This window comes from Oryx dammah, unplaced genomic scaffold, assembly GCF_014754425.2.
Source record: "Oryx dammah isolate SB20612 unplaced genomic scaffold, SCBI_Odam_1.1 HiC_scaffold_19, whole genome shotgun sequence".
In the NCBI taxonomy this organism is placed as follows: Eukaryota; Metazoa; Chordata; class Mammalia; order Artiodactyla; family Bovidae; genus Oryx; species Oryx dammah.
In genome coordinates, this window is record NW_024070203.1 from 15,902,051 (window position 1) to 15,924,316 (window position 22,266).

General features: G+C 46.0%; 1 protein-coding gene and 1 pseudogene across 4 annotated transcripts in view; one reads left to right on the forward strand and one right to left on the reverse strand.

The window, feature by feature from the left end:
- Positions 1-22,266, forward strand: part of TRAPPC9 (trafficking protein particle complex subunit 9) — a 383,632-nt gene that overhangs the window by 25,127 nt on the left and 336,239 nt on the right. For 2 of the 4 annotated variants that reach the window (XM_040261742.1, XM_040261741.1), the window contains 3 exons: positions 2,160-2,186; positions 14,070-14,191; positions 17,971-18,096. In XM_040261742.1, the coding sequence (XP_040117676.1) occupies positions 2,160-2,186; positions 14,070-14,191; positions 17,971-18,096 (275 nt within the window). The remainder of the gene's footprint in view (positions 1-2,159; positions 2,187-14,069; positions 14,192-17,970; positions 18,097-22,266) is intronic. The other 2 variants (XM_040261743.1, XM_040261744.1) reach the window with 1 other exon arrangement.
- LOC120878908 lies at positions 4,170-6,438 on the reverse strand (annotated as a pseudogene).

A 22,266-nucleotide genomic window follows, 5' to 3' on the forward strand; every position in this document is an offset into this window, starting at 1 on the left:
TTCTAAGCATTTTACAGACACTACTTTAATCCTTTAATCCGCACAACAACCAAGTGAGGTGGGTTGATTATGATCCCAATTTTACAGATGTGGGGATTGAGGCACAGAGAGCCAGGGTAAGTGATTTGACCAAGGTCACAGAGCTGGGATTCAAACCCCGGCAGTCTGGCTCCAGGCTCTCAGAGTTCAGCCCGTCTGTGGATCTGTACATGCACCTGTCCATCGGGCAGCCTGGAAACGGTGGGAAAGGGAGAGGTACATGGGCGTTCACAGCTGCGTCTCAGCCAGGTCCATGCACCGTGACCCTCATTTTTCGTGGTCTAAGCAGCAGGTCTGTTCGAGTTTGGTTGATGTGAAACCTGTCCATCGGGGGTGGATGACGCTGATAATATAATTCCTGAGCACACTGAGGTACCCATGGAGCTCTGGCTGGACGATGTCCTGTTTCTCATTGTGATTTCTTCAGACAGTGCCAGTTATTATCTTCACACCCCCTCACACACGGACATGAGATGAGAAGCTTCTAAGTAGCCCAGATAATCAGTTAGCAGAGCCCACCAATCAGAAGACTGTCATGTACCTAGAAGTGGGTTTAATGAAAGGAAAGAGCTTCCAGGGAGGCCAGTTAAAGTCCAGCTGGTAGAAAGCAGTCCATTTTTTTTGTGGCTGAGCGTGTTGTTCGAAAAGATCGGATTAGATGAATTAGCTTTAAAGACAGAAAAGGGTCATTTCAGGTGGTACATTCACACCAGTAAGAAGTGGTAGTTGACCGCCTGGGTGAGTCATGAGATAAAAAGATTTTGACAAACTTCATAAAACAGCTTGAAAAGCTCTGCAGTCTCAGTATAGTTAGCATGGGACCCCCTTCATCCCTGGACGCCCTGAGGGGTTGAGTAATTGATGATTGTGATAATGACTCTGAGGCATCAAAAAAAAAAAAAAAAGGTCTCCTATTTAAAGGATGTGGCACAGGATACTATATTTGATCAGAGTTTTCACTGAACAGGACATTTTTAGCACCATCTTGAAATCCCAAACTCCCCGAGGTTCCCCGCAGCCAGTACCCTCTCAGTGCAGACCTGGTGGCGCTTGTTGGGGGCCGTGATGGAGCAGCTCCCCTGGCTCCCTGTCTGTCCATCAGTCTGTCTGCCCCACAGGCTTTCTCACCCCCACCTGCCTTGTAGGGCTGCCCTGACAGTCACACGTGATGATGGTCAAGTGTTGCGTTTGGTGTATAGTCAGTGTCAGTGATAGAAAGCACCTGTTTGTTATTATAATGGTGGCTTCTGGATTGCAGTGATTTTTAGTCTGCATTTAAAAATAAAGATTGCAATACACAAAGTGGCTGTTAAGTAGCGTCCTGGGAGCTGTTCTCTATGTGGACAGTTGAATACATGTGCTATTTCAATACAACTGTTATTGGGACACAGCTTTGTGTATCTTGTTAATGTGTTTAAAAACTGCCAGAGCTGATGATCGGCAGAATTCTTGGATCCAGTGCCTTTTAGGGTGTGATTCGCCATCGTGAGAAATTGCATTCTACGGAGAAGGCTAACTGGGTCTCACTGATATTTGGATGATTCAGCAGATGATCATGGCTTTCAAGCCTTCTTGATAATTAATGAAGTTAACAGTCTTGTGTTGTAGACTACAGAGCTACCTTCTAGAAATTGGAAATCCTCAACTTGTGAAGTGTCCAGTAATTCAGTGTGTGTGTGAGTGTGTGTGTGTGAGTGTGTGTGTGAGTGTGACCTCAGGAAAGGAGAAATAAGTTCCATGTAGCCACCTGATACCTTTCTCCTCCAGACCAAGGTGCGGGCATTTATTTACACAAATAAATTGGTAGTTCACTTTCACTTCTGTCATTTGGCCGATTTGAGGGGATAAATTGTCATGCTTGTTTCAGAAGGGGCGGGAGGCAGACAGGGAGGCATGTTACAGTTTGTGCAGAGTATGAGAACCAGTAGCTTTCCTCTTTTCCTTCTAAAGCATAAAGGCATTGAATTGTAACATACTGTTACTCAGAATTGTTTTTCTGATCAGACACAAGTGTCTCAGAGTTTTCAAGGCTATGTGAATTGTGAAATGTGATTTAGTGGTTATCTTTAAAAGTGGTTTTGTTTTTCAGATAAAAGATCATAATCTGTTCTTTCTTCCAGGGGCCCAAGAAGTTCTCATTGACCCAGGTACATGATCTATGTGCTTAGTCTCTTTGGTTATTTTCTTTAAGTGCTTGTTTCATGGTGGTGTGAATGAATGGTTACAGTTTCTGGATTGTGATCTTTGGAACGTGCTGATTTAAGTAACTTTAAATCAGTACAGTTACAAACGTGATCGCTGTTTGTTCCTTGTTTGATGGGGCACCCTATTGATTGATGCTGTCTGTCCAGGAGGAAAGTCCTTCCTCCAGCATGGTTAAGTGAATGATTTGCAGTGTGCCTTTAAAATCCTCTGAATGCACTGAGCATGCCTGTCCAGTTAATTTTGAAGTCGTGATTTTGCTCTGATTCTGTGGCTTATGCTCCTCTCAGTGTGAATTTGAACTCTCTGTTGCATATTGTGTGTGTGTTAACAGGGAAAGATATTGTGCATTTTTTTTTTTTTTTGCAGAGGTGGGTTTTCCTTTCCCCTCTTAATGTCTTCTTTAATTAATATAGCAAAAATCTCTTTTATTTCAGTGTGTAATTATTGCAAAATGAGATCTATTATTTTCTGGCTTAATTGGAAACGATGACAAAGAGTCATAAAAAAAAAAAGAAAACCCTCCCATCCTTTGAAGGATAGAAATCAGGGGGTCATGCTTGCACGTGCTTTGTGGCCAACACACCTTCCCTCATCTCATTGTATATCTTGCTTCTGAGATGAAACTGCTTCAGGTTTGTAGGTTTTTGTTTCAACATTTGTGTTGCATTCTTCCTCTAGGCTGATGTTCCCTGATGGAGTTTGTGGAGTGTTTCCCTTCCTGTGTGTAGGAAGGGAAGCAAATGCTTTGGTGTTTTCAGGAGACCCGAGTTGCTGATGAGAAAGCAGCTGAGGTTGGGCTCTGTAGCTGAAGGACACTCCCGCACCTCCTGGCTGAAACCGATGAACAATGAAATCAGTGTTAGATGTGTTGGTGTTTGACCAGTAGAAGTTATTGAGGCCACACCGGCTAGTTTTGCCTGACAGGAAGTCCTGGATTCCCTCGTGGGAGAACCGGATGCTTTACTAAGTAGAAGGAGCTTAGCAATGTCAGAAAAATCAGTCACACGTTGAAATTAAAGGAAGAATGTAATATGTTTTACTTCTGCAACTTTTCAAGATAAGGTGGTATTGGGATGAAACTGAGTCTTGAGTGCTGAGAGTGAAGTGGGGGTGTTTCTGTGGGTGCTGATGTTCAGGCGCATGTCAGGGTCCCGTGGGAGAGCTTGAGGCTGGCTGCAAAGCCGGGGTCTGGTGTCCCAGGGCGTCTTCTGTCATGGTTCCAGGCGAGAAGGACACAGCCTCGGCCTCTCCTCCCCAAGGGAGAGCAAGGAGAGATTGAGATTCTGCACCCTCACCGACCCCCCCACCCACCCCCGGCCCAGTCCTTTCATGCCCTGGGCCACTCCTCCAGTTCACCGGGAACCTTCTAGCCTCTGCTCGAGGGGCCTTTGTCCAGGGCTGGCTGCGCCCTCTCTTCACTCACCAGCATCTCCTGTCTCAGACGTTAGGCTCATCTCCTCTGCCTGCTATACCCCGGCACACGTGTGGGTGGGAAGCCTGCTGGTGGGGAGCCTGGCGCTGACTCTGCCTCTTGACGGCTGGTGTTCTCTCATTTGGCTCCATAGAAAACCCAGCCCGAAACTGGATCATTATCTTTTAATTTTTGAGCTTTCAATGGATGAGTTTTTGAAGCAAACTGTCTCAGGGTTTTTGCTGCACTCTTTCTGCACAGACGTTTCACGAGCCAGAAGGAGGAGTTTGACAACCCCTGGTTACTGGCTCCGGTGCTTGCTTGGTGGGGTGCACCAACACGAGCAAACCAGGCTTCTCCCCTAGCCATTTCTCACAGCTCAGCTTCTGAGCCCTTGATCGGCGTTTGAAGCAGAATGCTACGTGGTGTCACACTGTTATTTCCTGTCATTTCTGAGTGTTTTGTGAACGTTCAGCCCCTGTTTCCAGTGAAATGATTTTTTTGTCCAATTCAGTTAACTCAAATTTGCTTTTCCCATTTTCATGTTGACGGGAGTTTCTTCCTCCTGTAATAAAAGTGAGCAGTTTGCACTTACAATGTCAGAGTACTGGTCCAAGGGGCTTTTTCACTCTGAATGGTTTTCATACAGTTCACCCACTAATATATGCAGAGGTTCCATTGTGTGCCCAGAGTGGTGTGTCACCGTCAGTCTTGGGCGTTTTCATCACCCCAGTCACTCCCCCATTTGCCCTGACCTCCTCCGCCCCATGCAGCAGCTCTTCTCTCTGGATTTGCCTGTTTTAGACATTTCGTATCGGAGAAGGCAATGGCACCCCACTCCAGTACTCTTGCCTGGGAAATCCCATGGACTGAGGAGCCTGGTAGGCTGCAGTCCATGGGGTCGCTAAGAGTCGGACACGACTGAGCGACTTCACTTTCACTTTTCACTTTCATGCACTGGAGAAGGAAATGGCAACCCACTCCAGTGTTCTTGCCTGGAGAATCCCAGGGACGGGGGAGCCTGATGGGCTTCCATCTGTGGTGTCGCACAGAGTCGGACACGACTGACGCGACTTAGCAGCAGCAGCAGCAGCAGCAGCAATTTCGTATAAATGGAGTCCTACAACTTGTGGTCTTTTGTGACTAACTTCTTTAGCTTGGCGTAGTGTCTTCAATGTCCATGTTGTAGCATGGGTCAGTACTTCATGTTTTGATTTTGCTGAATGACATTTCACCTTTCGGATAGACTTTTGGGTGGTTTTTCCTTTTTGGCTGTTAAGGAGTAATGGTGCTGTGAACATTCATGTGTGAGTTTTCACGTGGACACGTTTCCAGTTCTCGAATGTGCCTGGGATGTAGAAGTACTGGGTCATGGGGTAGCTAAATATTTAACTATTTGAGGAACTGCCAGATTGTTTTCCACGGTGGTTGTGCTAGTTAGCAGTCTTACCAGCAGTGTATGAGAGTTTCAGTTTCTCTACCCTCATCAATGCTTGTTATTATCTTTCCTTTTTTTTTTTTCAGTTCTATAACTTTGTTTGATAATTACTGGATAGTTTTCATCCACAGTGACCATCTGTAGATCTTTGGTGATGGTGACAGATACATAGGTAGCCAGCAGACAGAGCTTGGGTGGTGAGTCTTCCTTATGTTTTCTGACAACCTCACACAACATGGGACACTCCTTGTTCCTTTGGTCCAGCAGCTGTGCTGACCTTGGTGTCAGCCCACACATCTGGAGCTCCCGTCTCCTTCATGACAAATTTCAGGATTTCTCTGAGTACCCGAGGGGTGCGCTTCTTGGAAGCCCCTCCATGGGAGCTCTGGTGAAGGCTGATAGTCTATTTTCTGGTGACCACTTTGTTGATGGCGGACCCAGCCTCCTTCTTGCCACCCTTCTTGGCGGGAGCCACCTAACCCAGGCGACAAGGAGGCTGCGAGTGGAGTGGGACAAACCCAAGCCTGGTCTTCTCTCCTGGCCAGCTTCATGCAACCGTCCCTGGGGCTCTTGGAGTCCCAGGTCTGGGTGTTGTTATCTTTTTGATTATAACTATTCTTATGAGTGTTAAGTGGATTCTCCTTGTAGGTTTTTTTTTTTTTGTTTAAAATGTAAATGTGATCTTTATTTGTATTTGTAAATATTTGTGTACATTTAGTAATGGTAAAATATCATAAGTTTGCCATATTAGATATATATATATATGGAGTATAGCTGATTTACCATGCTGTGTTAGTTTCAGGTATACAGTGGACTGAATCAGTTATACATATACTACATAAAATCCAGTCTTTTTTTTAGATTCTTTTCCCATAATAGGCCGTTATGGAGTGCAGTTCCCTGGGCTATACAGTAGGTCTGCATTCATGTTTTATATAGATAGCAGAGTGTCTATGTCAATACCAGTCTCCCAGTTTATCCCTCCCCCCTTGATCCTCTGGTAATGGTAAGTTTGTTTTCTGCATCTGTGACTCTGCTTCTGCTTTGTGAACAAGTTCATTTGCACCCTTTCTTTAGGATCCATGTGTAAGCAGTGTCATTCATTTGTCTCTTGCGCCTCCCTTCACTCAGTACGACAATCTCTGGGTCCGTCGATGCTGCACGCGGTGTTAGTCTGTTCTTTTTCATGACTGAGTGGTACTCTGCTGTACATGTGTACCACAGCCTTCTTCGTCCGTTTCTCCTCTGCTCGGCACTTAGGTTGCTCCCGTGTCCTGGCTACTGTAATCAGTGCTGCAGTGACCGTTGCAGGGCATGTGTCTTTCTGGGTTATAATTTTCTTCATCCTTGTAGTTTTGATTTGATTTCCTTTGTAGCTAATGGTACCAAACATCTTTTCATTGTGCTTATTGGCCATTTGTACATTTTGCTTGAAAAATGTCTTTTCAGGTCCTTTATTTTTTTTCTAAAATATTTGTTTGTTTATCTGTTTGGCTGCTCAGGGTCTTAGCTGTGGCATGCAGGCTCCTTGTTGCAGCATGTGGGATCTAGCTCCCTGGGCAGGGAACGGACTGGGCCCCCTGCATTAAGAACAGGGAGTCTTAGCCACTGGACCACCAGGAAGTCCCCAGACCCTTTATTTTTGATTGGGTTGTCTTTTTATTATTGAGTTGTAAGAGTTCCTTTTGTGTTGTAGATGCAAGTTCCTTATCAGACGGTTTGCAAAAATTTTCTCCTATTCTGTGTGTTGTTTTTCCATTTTCTTGATGGTGTCCTTTGAAGCACATAAGTTTTAAATTTTGATGAAGTCCACTTTATCTACATTTTCTTTGTTGCTTCTGCTCTCAGCGTTATATCTAAGATCTGAGCTATTTTATGTGAACTTTATATTTAAAGCAGTTTAATTCTTACAGCGGATCTAGGAGAGAGGCACTGTTGTTGATGAGGAGCCTGAGGGGCAGAGACGTGCGTTGACTTGTCAGGGTCACAGCTGGTGAGCAGGGGGGTGCGGGAATCCAGACCCACACATTTGTCTCCAGCATCTGTTCTCTTAGCACCGTCCTCTGTTCCTTTCTATAGGACTAGTTAATTAAAGTCTTTACTTCTTTGAGTTCTTATTAATTTTTTTTTTTCCTCATTAGGGACCTCATCTCTTCATTTACCTTCCAGAGCTTGGTGTAGTTTTATTTTAGGTCTAATGTAGGTGGAAGCATTGCTGTCAGTTAATTTTTGTACTGCCCTCCCGTGATAATTGTTGCTCATTGACCTAATAAAGTCATACTTAAGTCTTTCCTGGTCGTTACACTAGAAGCATTTGGTTTTATTTTGCTAACCAGTGAAATAAAACCTCAGTGTTGATGTAGATTATAGATTCTCCAGAACAGGGTCATTGTCTCCCTTGTATTTCATTTTGTTTGGTCACGATGCGTCTAGATGGTGCCCTGTTGTCCAGCAGATTAGTTAGGGCATGGTGCTCGTGAATCACTGTAATGACAGAATTCTGACAACAGCATCTGCTGTTTGTTTCACAAGGAGAAAAGTAATATAGAGATACTGCTCAGGTCTATTTCAAAAGCCTGGAATTTTGGGAAGCGTTCCACAAGCCATAGAAAGATATTGTCACTAATTTTAAATCTATCTTAGACACCTTATGGTTACATAGCAGAGTAAATTTATTAACTAGATTTTACAGGAGAAGTATACCATTGATTATTTGTTTTAATTAAAATATTCTGCCTTGGATAAAGTAATCAGTGCTCGTGAGTGAACAAGAATAAGTTTGCATTTATATATGACATGGGGGCAGGCTTCCTACATATATATACATGTTTTTGATCTGTTTTTCAGAATATTTTTGTAGTTTTTCAACTATGTTCTAACTTTAGAATTGTATTTAAGAAGATTATCACTGTGTCTGGTGCAGTTTGCACTGTTTATCCTGTCTTATGCACAGAATTCCACCATCTCCTGGGTAAAGATTTTCCTCTCATTATATTGAGTTAATGTCATAGTTATAGGAACTGTGATTTCTAGGCCTTGCTCTCCCTCCTTTTGAAGTTGGCTATCAAGTATAACTTTCTCTTTGTTTCTTGGGTTTTCATTGTTCAATTAGAATTTTTGAAGATGAATGTATTTTAATATTTTGTGCAGATTTCCCTAGAAACTTGATGCATTTTCAGTTTATGAAAACTTAAATGTACTCTTGTTTTTATTTTCTTAAATTTAATTTTACTTTTAGCCACACTGCATGGCTTGTGGAATCTTGGTTCCCCAACCAGGGATTGAACCCAGGCCCCAGCCTTGAGAGTACCAGCGAGTCGCTAAATCCTCGCCACTGGGTTGCCAGGCGATTCCCTACTCGTTTTTAAGTAGTTACTTTTCACTAGGTATTTGTTTCTTTTTATAATAAAGACTTTTCATTTATTTTACAATTCACGTATTTTTAATTGAGGGATGATTGCTTCACAGTGCTGTTGGCCTCTGCCATAGAGGAGAACGAGACAGCCGTGGGCACACACATGCCCCTTCCTCCTGAAGCTCCTCCCCGCCCACCCCTTCCTGCCCCTCTAGGTGTTAGAGAGCCCCAGTTTGGGCTCCCTGAGTCAGACTGAAAGCCCACACTGGTTATCTCTTGTACGTATGGTGGCGCACAGGCTCTCTCGGCGTGTCCCACCCTCCCCTCCCCCTGCAACCTGGATCCATGTCTGTTCTCTGTGTCTGCATCTCCATTGTTGCCCTGTAAGTAGATTCACAGGTTGCCCTGTGAAAAGAGGTAGCAGATTACATATACCTTTTACACTTGGCTTTTTTTGGTTTTATTTTAAATTTTATTTTACTGTGTCTGTTTTTACCATCTTTTTATGGACTGGAAATCAGTCCATATCAGCTTGTGAACATCATCCTGCTTCCCTCTCCAGGGCATCTTCCTGACCCAGGGGTTGAACCTGGGTCTCCTGCACTGCAGGCAGATTCCTTACCATGGGCACCACCCGGGAAGCCCCATTCATTTTCTCTATGTGTCTTATCTATTTTACTGTGTTTTATTTAACCAGCCTTCTACATGTGGACATTTTGGTTGTTTCCATACTCTGTAAATTACAAATGACACTGTAGTGAATAAGCTGGTACGTGTGCGTTTTTGTGTTGTTGGAGTTGTGTCTTCGGCATAAATTCCTGCATAGGGAATCACCGGATCAAAAGGTAAATATGTGTGGACTTCTGTTTAATTTTGCCAAATTCTTCTCCGCCAGGGTCACATCGTTCGGCATTCTCAGTGGCAGTGCATGAGAATGCCTTTTCAGCACAAGTTCACCTGCAGAGCCTGTTGTTAAGTATTTACGTTTTTGCCACTTAGACAGTTGAGAAATGGTATCTCTTACTATTAGTGAATTTGAATTTATTTTTAACGTATAAGGGCTATTTCTATGTTTTTTAAAAATGAATTATCTGCTCATATCTTTTGCTCATTTTGTTCTTCTGGAGTTTTAGATATTTTTTTCTCTCAATTTTTATGGCCTGTTTATATATTAGGGATATTAGCCCTTGGTGATATATGTTGAAAATACTTTTCTCTTTGGTTGCTTATGTTTTGGCTTCATTTATAGTATTTTCCCTGTGTTTTTAAGTAATTGAATTTATTAATTTTTAAAATTGCCTTTGGGTTTGAATCATATTTGGGCTTCCCTGGTAGCTCAGCTGGTAAAGAATCCGCCTGCAATGCAGGAGACTGTGGTTTGGTTCCTGAGTTGGGAAGATCCCCTGGAGAAGGGATAGACTACCCACTCCAGTATTCTTGGGCTTTCCTGGTAGCTCAGACAGTAAATAATCCGCCTGCCATGTGAGAGACCTGGGTTCCATCCCTGGGTTGGGAAGATGCCTGGGCTGGGACAATCCCCTGGAAGCATCCTTAGAGAGCCTTTCCTTATATTCAGGTTTTAGATGAACTTACCCAAGTGTTTTGAGCTTCTTTTATGCTTTTCTGTGGTGCATTTAGAGTTTGTTCTTGTGTTCGGTGTGACGTGTGGGTCTGGTTTTGTGTTTCCCCAGACGGCCTTCCAGCTGTCCCAGTGCTGGTCACTGACACGTCCATCTTTGCCCCAGTCACTGGTGCCGGAGGAGTTTATCCCACACTTGTCCTGGTTAAGAGCAGACTTCCCAGCTGCCCCGTCTTCCTGCTGCTCCCCAGCAGGTCAGGGCTGGTGGTGCCCACGTGGCAGGGCTTGTCTCCTCATTAGGGAGCAGATGCATGTGACCTCGTGTAGTGCCAGCCTGCTGGTCGTTGCTGGAATTGCCGTCACACTGGTACCTGCCTGATCCAAGCCCTTGTTGTTCTTATGGTTTTGCCTTTCTCTCTCGCCACCTCTCCAGGCTCTGCTTTATTCCCTCTGTTCTTGCTTCTCTCTGTCGAGTTTCCACCTTGTGCCTCCTGTACACTCTTGCCCGTGCCAGCAAGGCAGTGACTCCCTCTTGACTGAATGATTAAACGGTCGTGGGATTGACGCTTGAGAGCCCTTGTGATGATTCCCCCCCAACCTTCCCATCCTTCTTAACTGCGCCCTCTCCTTTCCTTTGCTCTTGCCTGGGTCTCAGCCTGCCCATGGCACTGATTTTTCCTGTCTGTAGACTCCGTGTTTCACGGGTTCACAATAATGTTACATGTGGGCTGTCAGAACTTTATAGGTGTCAAGAAAGATCAAACCCATTGCATACCAGTATTTTTAGAGGGTGTTATTCTTCTATTGAGTGAAATTAAATCATCAGCCTCACTAAGCTCTCCCGTGAGCTGTGTTCTTTTTACGTTCCTACAGATTATATTTTTCTGGGTTGCTGCCTATGCCTTTTCCCCCAGCCTCACTCCTGGAGTTCAGTAAATCATTAAAATTGAAGTAAAAGTCTCTCAGTTGTGTCTGACTCTTTGCAACTTCATGGACTACATAGTCCATTCTTCAGGCAAGAATACTGGAGTGGGTAGCCTATCTTTTCTCCAGGGGATCTTCCCAACCCAGGGATCAAACTGGGGTTTCCTGCCTTGCAGGCAGATTCTTTACTAGCTGAGCCACCAGGGAAGCCCAAGAGTACTGGAGTGGGTAGCCTGTCCCTTCTCCAGGGGATTTTCCTGCCCCAGGAATTGAACCGGGGTCTTCTGCATTGCAGGCAGATTCTTTACTGGCTGAGCTATCAGTTCAGTTCAGTTCAGTCACTCAGTCGTATCCAACTCTTTGCGACTCCATGAATTGCAGCACGCCAGGCCTCCCTGTCCATCACCAACTCCCGGAGTTCACTCGAACTCACATCCATCGAGTCGGTAATGCCATCCAGCCATCTCAACCTCTGTCGTCCCCTTCTCCTCCTGCCCCCAATCCTTCCCAGCATCACAGTCTTTTCCAATGAGTCAACTCTTCGCATGAGATGGCCAAAGTACTGGAGTTTCAGCTTTAACATCACTCCTTCCAAAGAACACCCAGGACTGATCTCCTTTAGGATGGACTGGTTGGAGCTGCTTGCAGTCCAAGGGACTCTCAAGAGTCTTCTCCAACATCACAGTTCAAAAGCATCAATTCTTCGGCGCTCGCAAAGAGTCAGACATGACTGAGTGACTTCACCCACCCTCACCACCCAGCTTTCTTCACAGTCTAACTCTCACATACATACATGACTACTGGAAAAACCGTAGGCTTGACTAGACAGATCTTTGTTGGCAAAGTAATGTCTCTGCTTTTGAATATGCTATCTAGTTTGGTCATAACTTTCCTTCCAAGGAGTAAGCATCTTTTAATTTCATGGCTGCAGTCACCATCTGCAGTGATTTTGGAGCCCACCCCCCCACCAAAATCTGACACTGTTCCACTGTTCCACTGTTTCCCCATCTATTTCCCATGAAGTGATGGGACCAGATGCCAGGATCTTCGTTTTCTGATTGTTGAGCTTTAAGCCAACTTTTTCACTCTCCTCTTTCACTTTCATCAAGAGGCTTTTTAGTTCTTCTTCACTTTCTGCCATAAGGGTGGTGTCATCTGCATATCTGAGGTTATTGATATTTCTCCCGGCAATCTTGATTCCAGCTTGTGCTTCTTCCAGCTACCAGGGAAGCCCCTAAGTCATTAAGGGAACCCTCATTATCAGTGGTTACCCCCTTTTTTAAAGGATGGGGGACCGTTTGCTTCTTCTCCCTTGTTGGGAGCTTCTTGATGAGATGAGTTTCCATAGGAGGAATGAAGACCTACCTCGTGCTGACTCCCACTCATCCCCTTCCTTTCTTCAAGGGAAAAGGGTAAAATTTGACAATATAAAGACAAATGGTTAGAGCTGCTGAGATGATGAAGATGACCTATCACCTGTGAAATATTACTCCACGCCAGAACGCAGTTTGCCGTGACCGTGAAGAGCACGCAGTGCAGGCTGGGTGCGGCAGCTAGAAACGCAGGCCCGAGCCCACACCCTGCACTGGAGAGACGGGCTCTGAGGTCTGGAGAACTGGCGGGAGAGCTCAGCCTCTCCAGGACCTTTTCCTGTCCTGCAGAAACAGGGCTCACTAGGAGTCCCCCTTGGTAGACTCGCTGTGGCTTGTAAAAGAGGACGTGCGTGGACACCCCACACAGGTCCTGATTCCTCGTGAGTGCAGAATGACACAGGTTTCGCTGGGATGGAATCATGACCACCCAGGGTGGCCCCTCAGGGCTCCGAGGGTGCTGCGTGCTTTGGAGATGGACTTCTCAACTCTGCAAGGACCCAGGGTTGTGTCATTGGGACTTGCTGATTTGAATCTATTCTTTAGAAAGTATAGCTTTTAGGTATTTTTTTCATGTGTGCATGCCCTCTTATTATTTATAGTTCTACCCTCTCATCTCTTGCTGGGATTTTCACAAAGTCTGTAGAAACACGAAATCTGAGGCCACCTGAGGCCTCCCGTCTCCCTCTTGTGCTGCTATCTCCCCCGATTGAAGGGGCCTCTGTATAGGGAATGTTCTTTGTTATTCTTTTCCTGGAATCTCTCTCTCCATCTGCCCATCTTTCGCCTGTCCTTCTATCCACTTACTCTTTCGTCTTGTTCCAAAAAGCATCAGAGGCAGCTTACAGAATACCAGAATACCGGATGAGCTGGTGAGAAATGGGGCCTGGTTTAGATAGCAAGGCGAGGGATGAGCTTGCACGGGGGGTGCGGGCTGTGTGAGGCACACGCCTTTGCCCTGTGAGCTCCGAGATCGACAGCAAGCATGTGCCCGAGTCCCCCAGCAGAAACACGAGGGAGACAGGATGCTCGCTGTCCGTGAAATAAATAAGGGGCTTAGGAGAAGCCAGCTTTTCCTCCTCTGAGGCTTAGGAGAATAATTTTTGAATGTTCTCTGAAATCAAAGAGTATTTCATCTTTCTTTTTTTGTCAGAGTTCTCTGTGTCGTTGGTTACATTCTATAAATGTAGATGTCTCCAGAACTCTTCCCCCTGTGTGTATGATGGCTAGGGAATTAGGTGGTTCTGCTTATTGACAGGGCTTGGTCAGAAATAGAAAATGACAGCCTCGGAAAGGATGTCAGTATCTGCAAGTTATGTTTTCTTTTCAGTTAGGGAACATTTTCACCTAGCTTATCTCCATTTGAGGGCGCATTGTGGCCTCTCACTAGCATTAAGAGCTTTGGTGCTGGGAGATAGTGCATGCTGACTGCACTGCCATCAAGACAACTGAGCTAGCTATTGTAGACATGTTACTTTTATATAATGCATTTCATGTTCTTTAATAAAAAGTTTCAACAGGGAGGAAAGCTTTATTCTGAGTTAATTAACATTGAATACAATGCTTTGACCATTTAGACTATTAAAGGAAAGGTGTAAGCAGTGAAGACTTTTAAAAATGGTGTCATTATTTAAATATCCGTCGGGACTATTCAGGCTTTATCTTATCTGTGCCCCTCTTTTTAAAGTAACAAAGCAACAAGACGGAAAAAGCGAAAGGTCATTTCTTGTCTTCCTCTCGGTGTGCAGGTGCGCTCACTACTAACGGCATCAATGCAGACACCAGCACGGAGATTGGACGGGCGAAGAACTGCCTGAGCCCCGAGGACATCATTGAGAAGTACAAGGAGGCCATCTCCTACTACAGCAAGGTGGTGCCGCCCTGCGGGTCCTTTCTGTAACCGTGCTGCTTTAGTCGGGGGTCCCTGTTGTGCACTGGTAATGCTGCCGCGGGGTCTTTTAGTTAGTTGTTTCTGTAAGTATTTGTGTGTTGTTCCCGGGTGCATAATACCATATGCCTGGGAATGGTTTTTGTTGATTGAAAACGCTGTATATTTAATTTAGTGTCTGAAAAGGCGGGGTGGGGGGGGAGAGGCTACCATAGCCCCACTACTCGAGATAACATCTCAGTATCTATTTTCTGTCCTTTTTTGCCAGTGTATATTATCTGTATCATAAAAATGGTGAGAGTCTGTACTTACTGTGTGGAGACGTACATTTTTCATTTGGCATATTGTGTGTGTTTCTACATTATCGAATTTTCTGTGACATGGTTTTTAATCAGCTGTATAGCAATCCATCTTGTGGATACACCATTTTTTTTACTTTGGACTGAAGAAAAGTTTAAATTCCAAATATATTTAACTGAAATACTGGAAAAGGGCCTGGGGTTGTACAGAAGAGTGATAGCGAGTGAAAAATGAATGTCCCCTACTTCCCCTCCCCTTATTCCCTAAGAGTAGCAACTATTAACAATTTGGGCTTCCCAGGTGGTGCTAGTGGTAAGGAGCCCACCTGCCAATGCAGGAGACGTAAGAGACTCAGGTCTGATCCCTGGGTTGGGAAGATCCCCTCCCATGGGGCTGCAGTTGGACACGACTGAAGTGACTGAGCACAGCACATACCCCTTTCATGACCTTTATGCCTGTGAAATATACATGTGCATGTACACATATATCAGAAATAAATGCCGATACCATGCATAGTATATGTATGTATATATGTTTTATTTAAAAAAATGAGACCATACTGTATAATTTTTTCTGCAGCTTGCTGCGTGCACTCAGCCATATATCATAGATAGCCTCCCATTTCAGGTTTGCTTGACCCTTTCAAACAGAGGCTCCTTCCAGTACGTGGGTGTAGTCACAGCTCCATCAGTTCCTTTTGTGGGAGAAGGTCATGAATAAGACACCTGCAGCAGGGCCAAGTGCCTCCCCCTCAGAGTTCCCGGCTCACCCTGACTCACCCAGTTACCATCTTGTGGATGGACACTTAGGTTTTCTCACTTTCTCACTCTTAGGAAAAATGCTTGACTGAACATTCTTAGTCTTGTCCAATAGATTCTTGTGTTCTTGTATGTTCTTGTGTTCCTTTAGTTAAGATTTCTGGAAGTTTAGTCATGGGATATGACACTTACATATATATATCATTGGTTACTTTCAAGTTACTCTCCAAATTTGTTCTCCAACAGAGGATGAAAAGATGGAGAATTACTCATTTAACCAATTCTCTATTACTGAGTATTGTATACAGCCTAGGCAACACCCCAAACATAGGGAACTCCAGGGCAAACTATAACAGTAAGGACTTTACAGCCAATAATGTCTTAGGTCTTGTTTACAAAGTGTCAGCAGGTTGCCAGGAAAGCTCTGTAAGAGAGTATTCTAAGAAAATACCAAAGAGAAAACCCATCAGGAAAAGATTCACTATATTAAAAACGGTTTGACCACAACCTAAATGAAAAATCACGTAAACAAAATGCAAGCAACATCAAGAAAAAGATCTGCGACATATGTCCACGACAGACACAAAGCTAACACCCACACTTTACAAAGAGCTATCACAGAGCAGTAAGAGGCGCTCCCTAATTTAAATGTGTGCAGAGGACAAGATGGCGATAGTCTGTGGGGCTGGGCCTTCTCTGATGCAGAGGGATTTCTGCCTTGGTTTTGGAGTCAGGCAGACCTGAGTTCACATCCTGCCTTCACCAGTTGCTAGCTTTGTGACCTGGGGCAAGATACTGTACTTTTGGGGGGCCCTATTTCCTTTAACTTTTGGGGGGCCCTATTTCCTTTATCTGTAAATAAGCTTAGTATTTATTTTAGGGTTTTGTATTAGAAGTGAATGAGATAATTCCCTCCTGTACTGATTGCATAGTTCTGTGCTTAATGTTGGTGCCTTGGTAGGTGGTTACTAGGGAATCAACAGTGAAAAACGGGCATGGCCCCTCAGCAGAGAGCTTACGCCCCAGGACGATGCTTGTAAGCCCAGGTATGAAGCAGACTTCTAGGAAACATCCTGTTCGCTATGGTTGCAGTTTAAATCTCACTGTAATATTTAAAATGTTGTTGTTGTGCTCAGTCATGTCTGACTCTTTGAGCCCCCATGGACTGTAGCCCCCCATGCTCCTCTGTCCGTGGAATTCTCCAGGCAAGAATACTGGAGTGGGTTGCCATTTGCTTCTCCAGGGGATCTTCCCGACTAAAGGATTGAATCTACATCTCTTGCGTTGCATGTGTTATCAGGCAGATTCTTTAGCACTGTGCCTCCTGAGCAACCAGTGTTTAAAATATGTAACTATAATCAAAATATGTGGAAAAAAAACTGAGATGACCTTTTTACCTTCAGTAGTTTTCTGAAGAGTTTTGTAGGAAAGGAAATAATTTTATTTCAGTGGAAACAAGTCCCTGTTAGATTCTGTTGTGTTGTTAAATGGTATTTAAACTGATATAATTTTTACATCCATATTAATAGTTAGGTAAGCACAGTTCCTGCTTGTGCCGTCTTTGGTAAATTAAATGTAACTTATCACAGGTTCTGTGCATGTTATGTTTTAGAAACGAGGATGTAGGGGAGGCCTGCTCCTTCTGGCACAGTAATTTCTTTTTCGACCTTACAAATAATTTTAGTAAGGAACATGAGCAACTGTGTATTTCTGCTTCTTAATAATCCATAAGTGGGCAGACTGCATTTTTGTGAGCGGTTATACCAGGCAGGCCTTGGGGTCTCAGCCGACACTTGAGGGGGTGGCCAACTCTGTGGCACATTTGATGCCTTTCTGGGTGTGGACAGGGGTCTCCCGGCCTCGGGTTCTCCCTAGGCACCAGGATATATGGATTTATTCACCTCTGGAAGCCTCTTCCCCAGCTGCAAGAAGTCTTCAGAAAACTCAGTTGAAAACTGCTCCAGCTCAGGACCGTCAGGAAAGAGAGAAAAAGGGTAGAAGGACAGGGAGCAAGGAGGGTTCACGCTGGGGCCTTGGGAAAGAGGAGGGCGCAGGAGGGGGCCTGGCCCCGCACAGTGTTCCAGTGGCCGAGGGCAGCTCTCCTGGCCAGATGTCACCTTAGGCAGAACCTGAAGAGCTGGAGGTAAGGTTGGAGGAGGACCATTACTGAGCAGTGGCCGCAGTCCGTGGTGCCTTCTCTGTTTATGTGTCTTCACTTGTCCTTCCTCTCAAGACCTGAGAAACGGGAACAAGTAACTCAGGGAGAAACTAGACACGTGTCAAGCGCGCTGAGTGGACAGACACAGTGACACAGGGAGCTAGGACTTCTGCCACAGAGGACGTGAACTGACAGCTCCTGCCTCAAAGCCGCAGGTGTGAGAGAGTCTAAGAGCACCGGAGCCAAGTGGAAGTGAGCAGCGGAGTCTCCATGGATAGTGTTTTGAAATTCTGTAAAATAGCCAGCTACTGTTGGTTGTATTACTCGAAGGAATGCTAACATATGTATATGTGCGTTTATAGGCTCACTCAATCCCTCCAGCCTCTTTTGCCCCCAGCAGTTGGGATAGCCTTTCTCAAGCAGAAACTTGGCTGGGCTGTGCTTCAGATCCTCGGGCTGGGGAGGCGCTACTCAGTGTCACCGAGTCCCCGGGTGCAGCCTGCACGACGTGACAGAAACCTCTCTCTTCTCTTTTGACCCTACAGTATAAGAACGCTGGGGTGATTGAGTTAGAAGCGTGTGTCAAGGCCGTCCGTGTCCTCGCCATTCAGAAGCGGAGCATGGAAGCGTCGGAATTTCTCCAGAACGCAGTTTACATTAACCTTCGGCAGGTGGGTGTGTGTCCGCCTCCGCGTGGAGGGCTTAGCGCAGTTCTCCTGGAGGTTTTTCGCCACAAGTCCATCTGGCTTTGCTGTGCTAGGATTTAGTGTGGTCAAAACCCTGGAGTCAGAACTTGAAACCCTGATTAAGGGAGCTGTTTTACTTCTTTATATTATGGTCTTTTACTTTCAAAATTCAAAATTTTGTTCTTTCAAAACTTTTTTTTGATTGGAGAGAGAACTTTGCTGTTAACAGCTTTGCGGCCTTGGCCAAGCTTTAATGCCTGTTTTTTGGTCACTTGACCTGATTGCAATTGTGACCCAGTCTTGGTTGTTCATGTTATGAAATATGAAGTGTGTGAAAGGACTTCATACAGCTCGTTGTACACCGCAGGCATCCCACACATATGACCTGGACCTGGATGTGTTTTTAATGAGACAAAATCACCAGAACGTTTAGTTGCAGATTGCTAATGCAAAACCCCCAAATCAATAAGCCAGCTAAACATCTATGGTCTTTCTAGGCCACTTTGGATTTGTACGGCCAGGGCCACCAAGACGCAAAAGTTGAAGCAGTTTGCTTAGGGCCCACGGCTAGGGTGAGAACACAGGTGACTGTCCTTGAGCAGATCTCACTCAGCCTGGCATCGTTCTCCGAGCAGGCCTAGCGGTGGGGAAGGCAGAATCTGCTCTCACTGTGCTGACAGTTTCGTGGCAAAGGTGGATACTCACCAGGTGAAGAACTTGGAGTTTATTCTAACAACAGTGGGTTTCAGCAAAAACGCCTTAAAAGCACAGGAATGATGGGACCCCCCTCCCACTTTGTCTGGAGCAGGGTGAGTGTGGTGGGGGAGACCAGCCAGGAGCTCTTAAGGGGATGTAGGGGATGTAAGTGGCTTCACTGGAGTGGTGGTGGGGTGGTCAGTGGGAAAAAGTCAACAGATTGAAGACGTGTTTAGGTGAAAGGAAGGAATTAGTGACCTATGTGAGGGCCAGATGGAGTCATGCCCAGGTTTCTGCTTGATTAATCAGGTAAGGATGGCCATGCTGTGTTCAGAGAAGAGACTCTGCAGAGGGGGTTTGGGGGGCAAGCTGATGGAGTCAGGTGTGTCATGAAAAGGCTTAAATATGTGGGTCTGGGGGACTCAGGTGAGAGAGAGGGGCGTCGGGAGGGGAGGGAGAGAGACTGCAACATCATTTTGCATTCTGAACATGTAAGAGAGAACGGCAGGCCTCTGTCACGGAGGCTTAGTATGTTAACGTTTTACCATATTGACTGCAGAGCTTCTTAATTTTTAAAATAGAAATAAAATAGAAACAAAGCTGTGGAGTTAACATCTTAAGAGTTGATATGTATTCTGCTCATACGTATTTTGATACCTCACATATTTATGACCACAGTCTATAAAACGTTGAATATTTTAGTGTAAGAGTTGAGCACAGGGACTGGGAATACACACGGCTGGGACTTGGGTCTGGCTTTCATCCGCCTGAGTGAATTACTCAGCCTCTCTGTGCCTTCTCAGAAAAGGTTGAGGTTTCTGGTAAAGACGGGCAGGAAAAACAAAAACCCACCACTTGATGGGCAAGGGTGGAAGCCAGTGGTTGGCAGCACCGGCAGATGAACGGATGTCTGGGTTGGGTGACAGCTCACCGCGGTTTCTGGGTGAGCCCTGGGCTGGGCAGTGCATTTGTAGGGATGAGCAGGCATGATCCCTGGCTCTGAGGCTGCCATCCAGGGAGCAGCCCTGGGCACATGCAGCCCCAGTGGGACATCTCAGGGTGCAGTCCTGGGACCTGTGCTGAGGGCAAGATGAGGGCTCCCCTGAGGGGTTTCCCTATGAAGAGAGGAAATGACCCATCCTCAGGGGCCAAAGAGCCCCCGAGCAGGGCACCAGGTACAAAGCCTTGCCCAGGCTCAAGCTTGGAGCTCGGGGACCAGAAGTCACTCTGTGGCCTGAGTGGCCTTCTTTCTGAAGGACGGTGGGTGAAAAAGATGCTTAAAAGGCAGACTGATCGTTAGGTCATGAGCAAAAGTAAAGACGTGTGGATTTGTCAGGCAGGCATGAGGGAACCCTAAGGGTGTGTGGACCCAGCTGGGGCATCGCGCTGGAGGACAGGGTTGTGGGCTTGTGCACAGACCCCGCTTTGCACTTATAGGAGAATCCCTCCATATCTCTGTATTTTCATCTGTAAAATGATGCGATGGCAAACTCATGGTGACCTGAAGGAGCAGTTCAGCTCAGACACTCTGTGTCCAGCCCTGTCCAGCGTCATCGTGTAGAGCTGCTCAGCAGCTGCCCTCACACACTGCGGCCGGAGGTGGCGGAGGGACGTCTTTCGTGCCCGGTGGAGGAGGGGGCGGGTGGTTTTGAATGGACACTGAGAGCAGGCTGCAGAACCACAGGCAAGCTGGTGGAGGGTCGGCTGTGGGGAGCACTTGGCAGACTTTGTATCTTAAGACTCGGTTGCCCTTACAGACCACAGTTGCCTTTGCAAATTCATGTCGAACATTTGGGCTTTTGGCGAGGCTCTTCCCGCGGGTGGGTATAACAGCATGTTTTATAAGGTAACGTGCTTTTGTTTAGCGTGTAGAAATTTGCACCTGCTGGGACCAGCCCTCCTCTACTGGCCTGGTCTTTGTAGAACACTAGGGGTCAGCAGAGCCGTGTGGAGGGCCAGCGGCTGGCCTCGCCGCGGCGGGCGTGGGCCTGTGGAGCTCTCCCTGGCTTGCTGCTTTGCTGGAGTTGGCTCATCTCTGTGTGTGGTTGCCTGATGAGCAGATAGCAAAGTGGTGAGTTCTGGTGAGACTTTCCAATGACAGTGACAAAGAGGAGCGGCCTGGGTTTTTCTGAATCAGGGTGAGCTTTTGGTTCTCGATCAGGTGTCTCCTCCTGATGGGTCAGTCCTGCGACTCCTGTTGCCTGATGTGGACACGCTGAAAAGAACTGAGAGGGCGTTATTGTAGGTGCCTTCTGCCTGAAGAAGCCCCATGCAGATGTGAAAACTGAAAATCCGTTTGGGTCTGCTGGTGTTGGGAAGCGTTTCTGCATGTTCCAGGAGGGTTCTAGGCAGGATTCCTCTTTGTGAGCAGGAACGTGGATCCACCTGTCTTGTCTTCAGTTGTTTACGGGAGTGGTCCATGGGCATTAGCATTGGCAAAGAGCTGCGAGCTTGGAGTCTGAGAGCTGGCTACAGATTTGTGTAGTGGCCCTGTAGGTCTCACCTCAGGGCGAAGGGAGAGAGGAGTTGTGAACCTTGCAGCCAGAGCCAGGTTCCAATTGCTATTTCCTCTCTGTGTGACCCTGGACTGGGAGGTAGCCTCCTTTAGCCTGTTTGTGAATCTGTAAAATGGGTATGACAATATTCACTTCTTCCTGGATATGCTATGAATTGTCAATGGGATTATAACACATGTAGAGCGCTTCCCACGCTGCTTGGCACTTAGGAAGCGTTCACTGTCTGCCCCACCGGTGATGTGTCAAAGCAGGAAGGGCAGCTCCTGCTTGTGGAGGAATCATTAGCAGACTCTTGACTAGGCTGTGAATTTGGTTATTTCCTTCAGTCCTTGTAGCCGCTTGTGCTAAGTGTGTTTATTCTCATCGACGGAAGAGAAGCCTCAGAGTAAAGAAGACTTGGTCATTTGTCCCAAGTCAGACCATAATTTTCGGTTCAGGGGTGTCGGTAAAGTGTGCTCATTTGGCTTTTCCCTTCGTTCCATTCTGTACCGGGGGCCAGGCACCAGGCTTGTAGCCTAAGAATATTCCATAGGTTTTGTTTACATTCCATAGGGTTCCTGTGCTGCTTGAGCACAATGTCCAGAGGGGGACATAGGTGCTAATAGATCAACGTGAAAGCAAATGAGCACAAACTGTCCTCGGTTCTGCAGAGGAAAAGAACATACCTTGCCCTGCAGGGCTGGGGAACTTTCTAGTTGGGGCTGCTCTGGTGTTAATCTTAGTAAAACAAGTTCTGTTACCAGACAAAGACTGAAGGACAAAGCCTCTGTTACCAGAGCAGCCTTTAGTAGTTGTGGCTCTGGCCTCTGGAGCCGAGGCTCAATAGTTGTGGCTCACAGGCTCAGTTACTCCGTGGCATGTGGGATCTTCCTGGACCAGAGATCAAACTCGTGTCTTCTGCATTGGCAGGTGGATTCTTTACCACTGAGTTACCAAGGAGGCC